General features: G+C 46.4%; 1 protein-coding gene across 1 annotated transcript; it reads left to right on the top strand.

Annotated features, from left to right (window-relative positions):
• Positions 1-1123: 1123 nt before the first annotated feature.
• On the top strand, positions 1124-9096 carry LOC103293443 (histone H3.3A). The gene is made up of 4 exons (XM_054712915.1): positions 1124-1229; positions 2894-3044; positions 4284-4437; positions 8658-9096. The coding sequence occupies exons 2-4, from the start codon at positions 2917-2919 to the stop codon at positions 8784-8786; spliced, it is 411 nt and encodes a 136-aa protein (XP_054568890.1). The 5' UTR covers positions 1124-1229; positions 2894-2916; the 3' UTR covers positions 8787-9096.

Below are 9096 nucleotides of genomic sequence, written 5' to 3'. Positions count from 1 at the left end.
TGGAAAAGGGGGAAACGTAACGATCCCTAAAACACAGGTTCTTCCTCTCTGCCGCTTTCTGCCACATCCCAACTCTGCAGAAGACGCTGGCATTTTAGGACCCTGATGGGGCAACTCCACCGAGCACGACGGACGCCGGGAAAAGGCCCCCCTGGCTGGGAAGAGCAGCTGCGGGGCGGGCAGGCGGGCCGGCCCTGGTGCAGGGAGCTGGCTACATTGTTTCAGAGGCTTCCGAACTACAGCCATCTTGCATCAGGCACCGGCCCAGCAAGACGGCGAGCCCGACCCCTTGGCCGGGGAGATGCCACCTGCGAGGGGCTGGCGGTCCCCGGGGGGCCGAGCCGTGCGGACCGGTCGCTGCTCCGCCCGCAGCCCGCCCCGGGGCGGCCCGCTTCGGCCGGGGCCGGCGTCTGAGCGGATAAAGTTGTCTGCGGGCGGGCGGGCGGACCGGCCGGCCGCACCTGGCCCGGAGCGAAAGCCAGCAGAGGGCTGTGCGGCGCCCCGCCAGCTGCCCGAGCAGCCCGACCCGAACGTGGGAGCGGGACCGCAGACTTCGGTTTGCAAGCTTCCTGCCGGGGGGCGCGGCGACCCGGCGGCCGCGTCCCCCACCCGCTCCCCACGCCGTCCGGGCGCCTCGGGGGCGCGCGCCGAGGCCCGCGCGGGAGCGGGGGCGCCCCGCCTCCTCCCGCCGTGGCCCCAGACGCCCGCAGACCGGGCGTTCACCCGCCGAGCCTCCTCCGGGCCCGCCCCCCCGCTTCTCCCCGCTCCCTCCCTCTCGGCGCCCCAAACCAGGGCTTCGCGATTTCGATGACGTGTGCGCACGGAGCCCGGCGGGAGTGCGGGGCCCGGGCGCGGGAGGGAGCCCCGGGGACGGGCGGCCATCTCGGCGGGAGCCGTCGCCCCGCCGCACGTCTTTTGTGTTTGTACACACAGCGCGGCGGCCGGGAGGAGGGCGCGACGGCGCGCGGGGGAGGGGCGAGCGCGCGCCGGCGAACGGGCGCGCGGGGGGGGTCAGGGCGGGGGCGGGGCGCGAGCGGGGGCGCGGGGCGGGGCCGAGCCTTCCCTCCATTGTGTGTGATTGGCTGGCGCGCGGCGCGGGGGCGGGGCGGCGTGTGTTGGGGGGGATAACCTCGGTGTCAGCCATCTTTCAATTGTGTTCGCAGCCGCCGTCGCTCTCCAACGCCTGCGCCGCCTCCAGCTCGCCGAGCTCCAGCCGAAGGAGAAGGGGGGTAAGTTTCCCCGTCTGCCCGCGGCCCCGGGACCGAGCCCGGCTTGCCGTCAGCCCCGGGCCGGGCCCAGGCGGTGCGGGGAAGGGGCCCCCCCCGCCCCCAGCCCCTCCGGTTCGGCCCACAAACTTTTTGGCCCAGAAATGGAGGTGAGGAGCGAGTTCCCTCTCCCCTCCGGCGGCGGCTCCCCGGTCTCTCGCCGCCGCCTCAGCCCCACAGCAGCCACGGCCGCGGCGCCGAAGCCTTCCCTCCGCCTCCCCGCGCCCCGAGCTCCCCTTTCTTCGGTGAAATGCCGCCCGCCGGCCCTCCTCGGGGCCCCAGACCTTCACCAGGACCCGCGCGGGCCCCTCCACTACCGGCCCCGGGCCCCGGCCCCCCGTTTTCGGGCGGGAAAAGGGGTGCAAATCGCCGCCACTTCGCAGCCCGGGCGAACGGGCTTCCTTTGCTGCCTCCCCACAGTTGTTGCTAAGCTTCACCATCTTGTCTCTCTTCTCTGGTCACCGACCATATTTTTTTTTTCTCTCCCCTCTTGTTTCTCTCTTCCCCATTTCAGAAAAGGAGGAAAATTCTTTTGAAGAGGGACCTTTTTTTTTTTTTTATTACCCTCCTTTTTTTTTTTTTTTTTTTTGGAGAAGCGGAAACTTGATGCATCTGAAATGCAAAAAAAAAAAACCAACAAAAAAAAACTTTTGCATTTGGGAGGGCGGCACGTGGCAGGGGATCGGGGTATTTTCGAGCGTTTTGGTGTTTTTTTTGTTTGTGTGTGTGTGTGTCTCTCCGAGGAAGGGGAACTGGAGACGTTTGGCGATTGTGTTTCCATCTTGTTTCTGGTCTCGCGGCCGAGTTGGTGCTGGGGCGCGGGGCGCGGGCGGCCGGGGGGGACCCCGAGCCGGGGCCGGAGGCGGCGGGACCAAAAGTTTCCGCGGGGCCCGGGGTGGACCGGGCGGGCGGCCGGCGCGTTGATTAGAGCCGGGGTGCGGGCGCCTTTTTTTTTTTCTTTTTTTTTTTTTTTTCCCCTTTTCACCGGGGACGGTGCTTTGTGGAAGGCTCGCCGGTGGCGGCAGCTTTTCCCTTTTCCCAGACGCCTTTTTGCCATCAGAACGAGGGATGCTGAAGCGGGAACGCGCTCCCATATTTACGGCGATTTATCAACTGCCAGACGCCAAAGGGCGGGGGGGGGGGGGGGGGGTCGCGGCTGCTGAAAAACCTTTTTTTTTTTTTTTTGGCTGTAATTTGACTCGGCCCTTTCCTCTGGTTTGTGGATCGAATGTTTGCAGGCATTTCTAATTTTCTGCTGTAATTCATGGAATTGGAAAGCCAAGGCTGGTTAGGGGTCTTTTTTGTTTTGTTTTGTGTTGTGTTTTTTTTTTGCCGTCCGTCGCTCCGATTTTTGTGGCATTTTTTTTTGGAGAGGTGGTTGGTGTGTGATGGTGATGATTTTGTAGTTGCCACAGTTTGTTTTAGAGAAGTCGTTATTTGGGTGGTTGAACGTGTCATCTGCACCTTTTTTCGAATTATATAACATTACCGACATTTTTTTTTTTAATGCTGATCATATTTCCAGATTTTTTTTTTCTCGGTGTGTGTGTGGGGGGTGGGGTTGGTAGTGGCAGGAAAACTTGCGTGTTCGGAGTATGTGGTGATTTCTGGTTTTCTGACGCTGGCAGGTCAGTGACGAGGTGTCTGTACCATGGCTCGTACCAAGCAGACCGCCCGCAAATCGACCGGGGGCAAAGCCCCGAGGAAGCAGCTGGCCACCAAAGCCGCTCGAAAGAGTGCGCCCTCCACTGGAGGGGTGAAGAAACCTCATCGTTACAGGTATTAGAAAGGAAATAATGGCCAGGTCGGGGAGGCTGTCAAATCATAACAGGAATTGGGGGGGCGGGGGGGAGGGAAGGCACATCTACACACATTTTTTTTGCCGCGTCAAAAAAAAAAAAAAAAGGATAGTCCCGAAGCGCAGTATCCACATAATCTAATAAAAAGAGGTATAATCAAACTTTTGCTTTAAAGAAACCGTTTGGGTGTTTTTTTTAATATTTGCTAATACTTGAAAATTTACATAAAATTTAGAGTTAGGCTTTATTGGGACCATGTTTAATTTTTAAGCCACAATCGTACCCATAACCCAAAGGAGACCTATTACATCACTAATAAAGTTAATGGGCTAACAATTTAGCTTTTAGTGATACATATTTTTAAAATAGTAAGGTGCTAAAAATACATTTTGAGAATACCCTTGCTTTTGGCAAAGTAACAATAATTTAATCAAGATTGGGGTCATTTTTTAGTCCATTTCTCATCCCTCATTTACTTGAATTTGCTTATTCTATTAATGCCTTTGGTTTGGAACTACCCTGAGCAGTGTTATTGAAGGCATCTGCCATTAGAGGGCAGAAGTTGCCCATACTTAGCCTCTGCAAAAATAAAAGCTCATGCAGTGGAAGAAGTCAGTCAGAATTGAGGTGATTTCTTATGACAGATACTTATTTTAAAAAAAACACAACACCTCCCATAGATAACTACACAATCTAGAATTCTAGGGGATGGGCAGTGACAGAGTAAAGGCATTCTTGGAAATCAAAGTTAAATGCCACAGGGGTATTATTACATGAAGCTTATTGGGTCTGATAGAAGAACAGAGGGTGTGGGTGGGGAGGAGAGTTGCCAGATTGAGAAGAATCTGAAGAGTCTGAACAATTTTGGCTTCTTTATTAGTGGCCCTCATACCTTCCTAAGCTGTCATTATAACAGAAATTAGTGATGTATATGTTAAAGATAAATAACTGGCATTTTGATAAACTCCCTGCCAGGATTCTAATATCATGCTTTTTGCTTTAAAGATATTCTGTTACTCTTAACAGACTTTTTAATATTCGGGTTATAAATTGATAAGTGAAATTTAATACAGAAGTTGAAGAAAATTGGGTGGTTTGGTTTTTTGGAGAGGGGGAAAGACTGCATTTCTTTAAGGCTGACTACTTACTGTTTTATGTTTTTTATGTATTCGGTAACCATTTCTTTAAGTTAAAGAATTTTATTTTATTTTTTCTTAAGGCCCGGTACTGTGGCACTTCGTGAAATTAGACGTTATCAGAAGTCCACTGAACTTCTGATTCGCAAACTTCCCTTCCAGCGTCTGGTGCGAGAAATTGCTCAGGACTTCAAAACAGACCTGCGCTTCCAAAGTGCAGCGATTGGTGCTTTGCAGGTAAAATGGCAGCCGGGAAGGCTCCAAGAGTTGGGGATCTGCTGGGTGCCACGAACAAACAATTCTAAGTCCTTGCACATGTAAATATTACATAGTTAAATCATCACAAGCCTTTTTTTCATTGCTGAGGTGTCAGAAAGGTTAAGTTGCTCTAGGTCAGTGGTCGGCAAACTCATTAGTCAGCAGAGCCAAATATCAACAGTACAACGATTGAAATTGCTTTGGAGAGCCAAATTTTTTAAACTTAAACTTCTTCTAACACCACTTCTTCAAAATAGACTCGCCCAGGTCGTGGTATTTTGTGGAAGAGCCACTTTCAAGGGGCCAAAGAGCCGCATGTGGCTCGGGAGCTGCAGTTTGCCAACCACGGCTCTAGGTCATACACACAAAATATAATTTGAACCCATTTGACTCCAAAGCCTAGTGTGCATTCCATTTACACCATTTAAGAATGTGTAACATTGCAGTAAACGCAGTGTGTAAGGGGGAAAGGCACCGCAGTGTGTAAGGGGGTTTGGCTGATGGATGCTGTAGGACAGTAAGACATGGTCTATGCGGGCAGGTAGTTTCAGGTGCTGCTGAAAAGGAATGTTAGAATAAATGTCTTGCTGGTACTGAAGAGGCAGGTGAAAGTGGAGAGAGCACACCAGCTAGGATGGGACTCAGTACCAGAGAATTGTGCGGTGAGGTCGGAGAAACGGAGTGGTGGTTTAGGGTTGGCAAGCTTAAAGACACCAGCTTGTAAAGGAACGAGGATTTGAAGACGTGCCCTTTGCTGAGGGGATTAGGGATTTCAACTTAATGGGAAGCATATTAAATTTAATCTGGGGTCCAAGGTGTCAGAACTTTGAGAAATGCTATTTTAGGGATGGTTGTGTATTTGAAATGTTTGTGGTTTATGCTGAGATTGAACTTGAAATGCCCAGAATCGAGATAATTTGATTAGGTACATGGGAATACTTAATGTCGCTTAAGTAACCCTGTTTTCTATTATGTGTTTGGCATTCTTTAGATCAGTGTGTCTCAAAACACCATAAAACTACCTCTTCCATTAGAGCATGGGGTTGGAGATGGTTAAAAATGCAGATTGCTGGGCACCACCACAGATCTGAATCAGAATCTCTTTGGGAAGGGTCTAGAATCTACATGCACTCCATTGGGTGATTTCAAGGCTGCTGTTGCTGTGCCAAGCTTTTGCTTTATAAGTGAGAAGGATGTGATAGGTGGATTCTACACTGAAGTGTAATTGGTTGAGCTGTTTCTATGGTAGTCTGAACTTCATTTGATTGGTGAATTCCAGGCGTGGGCAGCCATTAATTGTCAATGAATTGAAATTTCAAACTACTAAAATCTTCCAGTGTTGTTACTTAAAACTTTATTTTCTGTTTTCATCACTGATCATATTCAGGTCCTGTTTCATTTATTAGTGCCGTTGCAAATCACAATTTCCCCACCATCTTAATACAGAAATATTACTAAGAATCTTAGCATTGATTCAAAGCTGCTAATTTTATTTTCTAGTTAGAGTTAACAGGACTATGCTTTTTGAGGACATAAATTATACTTGAAAATTCAACATTTTGAGTTTGTCAGTGATATAGAGCCTTATAAATTGAGATTGCTAAACAGTCTGGTAAGCGACTATTGTCTTTAAATTCCATGTGTAAACTTCCATTGTTACTGAGGTTAAATGTCAGTATTCAGCCTTGTAAATTAAGATTACTAAACAATCTGGATAAAAAGGCTATTGTCTCTTTAAAATGCATGTGTAAACTTTTATTGTTGCTGTTAAGTATAGTTGTATCGGTTTTGAGGAAATGTTCACCTCTGCTGCCCATGATATTCTAGTATTAGATCATTCTTATTTTTATTGGAAAGTAATCTTTATTACACGTTTCTTGTTTTGTGTTTTCTTATTTTATATATGCATTTCAGTTCTCTTAAAGATATAGAGATGGGGAATTGGCTAATAAAAATAGAGTAATAAAAGAAAGCAATGAATTTACAAAGGTTTCTTTGTTTTTTGCTTCAGAATTAACATAATTTACAACTTTTCTAATACAATTAAATGAGGGTGGGAGGGTAGTTTAGTAAGGATGGTAGAAAAGTTCGTCTAGGTTTGCCCTAGATATAATAAAAAATGGACTAACTTAAAACTTAGCCTTTGCCTTTAATATCTGAGAGGTTGAACTAAGGTATTTTTATGTTAAAAACGGACAAAGGTTTGTTGAAATGGTGGAAGAGTCAGACATTGGACAAGATTAACAATGCTGTAAATGTTTCAAGTTGTAAGATATTATTTCTTTTATTATCTCGAAATTATGTTCATTGGGCTATAAGTTAACATGACAGTCTTTAATTCTTATCACAGCCTTAATGTTTAGGAAACTGGGACTTGTTTATAGAATTGAAAATATGTGGGTTATAGTCAAATCCCCTGTGAGTATTGAATCTTCTAGAGTTGACCAGACACAATCCCATAAAACTGATAACCAGGTTCTAAGACAGGACTGAGAGCCCTGGCTGCCATGTGGCACATCTGAGTAGTACAGGGGGGAGTCTCAACTAAAGGGGCTCTGAATCACAGGACCTGTTGGCCATATGGCAGCTCATACTACTGCTTTTTCTTTTCTTTTCTTTTTGCAAAAGCATTCTAGATATGCATAATGCTAGGTAAGGTGGGTAAACTTCGAACCTCCCAAGAGTAGGCTACAGCATGCTGTATTTTCCAAACTTTTTACCCTTTTCTAGAATATCTCAAGAATGAATCCCTGAATATTAAGGACTTTTGCTATTAATACATTCTTTGGAATGAGTTTGATATGAGGGACCCATTGTATAGAAAAGATGCAAATTTTAAGTTAGGGTTAAATATAAAAATGCAACAAGCAAATATTAAACATCTACTTAAGAGCAAGGCATTATGAGTATAAAATGAAATCCCTATTAAGTAACTGAGGCCTTAAGAGTTGGCCGGTACACAAGACTAATGGGTGCCAAGGATGGAGGCGTTTCAAGGTTACGTGCACCTGGGAACCAGGGGCAAGAGGAGTGCTTGCATTCTCCTTCATGTGACGGTCTTAAGGCAGGTAACAAATGCTGCAGAAAGATGTAGGATAGTGAAATTTGGGTGAAACTGGTTTTTATAGGAGAGATTAGATTAAGCGTATAAAGGTGAAGAAATATTTTTTGTAAGATGAAATAATGTAAACCATTTGAATTAAGTGTTGCTGTGTTAATGCTTTTAAAAGCAGAATCTTCGTGGTTTTATTGCATAGTCAAAACATTTGTAAAAGGCAAACCTGGCTATTCCCATCTATGTGTCTTATGTATTATGTAATATGGGGCTTGAACTGCTCAAGTATTTCTGGGTTTGTTTTGTTTTAAATATATTTCTGTTGATTTCAGAGAGGAAGGGAGAGGGAGAGAGAAATAGAAACATCAGTGAGGAGAGAATCATTGATCAGCTGCCTCCTGTACATCCCCTACTGGGGATTAAGCCTACAACCTGGGCATATGCCCTTGCCTGGAATCAAACCCGGGACCCTTCAGTCCACAGACCGACGCTCTACCCACTGAGCCAGCTTTTCAGACAGCTGTAAGATGCACGAACCTTTTGAGTTGAGTTAAAGTAGAAGCTCCCCCCCTTCCCACTTTGTATACCAAATGTCAATGAACGATTCCCACAACTAGCAGTTCTTGAGTGATAGTAGGGATAAGAAGATGCCTTCAGAGAATCTTACAGTGTAATAGGAAAAACCCAGTGGATCAATATTAATGCCACTATATACTGGGGTATATAGAGGAAGGTATGCTTGATAGCTGCTAGGCAGAATAGGTCAGCGTCTGTGTTCTGGAACCTCTAGTACTCTGGTGGTACAATGAGGTGTAAAAGGAAAGGTGGATTAGGGAGGACCATAAGATGAACACCATGTCAGCTATATTGCATTATTTGGCAAGGCCAAGTTCAGACCTATCTTGGAGTGGGAGTGGGATTCAGAGTTAGACGCTGAGCGGGGAAGGAGTATTTGGATTGGTTATATGATTCCATTTATAAGCTGCCTTTTAGCTTTGTCCCCTAGGTTTTTAAATGTAAGGATTTGGTAAACTAGTTAATGTCTCTGAAGTATGTTTTTAAAGGGTTCAATAACCCCATCATTGTAACTTTTTTTTAAACTTGGGAATACCATTAATATTTTTTTTCTTCATTCCTGTTGTAGGAGGCAAGTGAGGCCTATCTGGTTGGCCTTTTTGAAGACACCAACCTGTGTGCTATCCATGCCAAACGTGTAACCATTATGCCAAAAGACATCCAGCTAGCACGCCGCATACGTGGAGAACGTGCTTAAGAATCCACTATGATGGAAAACATTTCATTCTTTTAAAAAATTTCTCTTCTTCCTGTTATTGGTAGTTCTGAACGTTAGGGTTTTTTTTTTTTCCATGGGGTCAAAAGGTACCTAAGTATATGATTGCAAGTTGAAAATAGGGGACAGAAATCAGGTATTGGCAGTTTTTCCATTTTCATTTGTGTGTGAATTTTTTTAATATAAATGCGGGGACATAAAGCATTAATGCAAGTCAAATGTTTCAGTGAACAAGTTTCAGCAGTTCAACTTTATAACAATATAAATAAACCTGTTAAATTTTTCTGGACAA

This window comes from Eptesicus fuscus, chromosome 24 (assembly GCF_027574615.1).
Source record: "Eptesicus fuscus isolate TK198812 chromosome 24, DD_ASM_mEF_20220401, whole genome shotgun sequence".
NCBI classification, from domain to species: Eukaryota; Metazoa; Chordata; class Mammalia; order Chiroptera; family Vespertilionidae; genus Eptesicus; species Eptesicus fuscus.
Note: the sequence above shows the minus strand (reverse complement) of the source record. Positions and strands in the feature narration are given on the sequence as shown.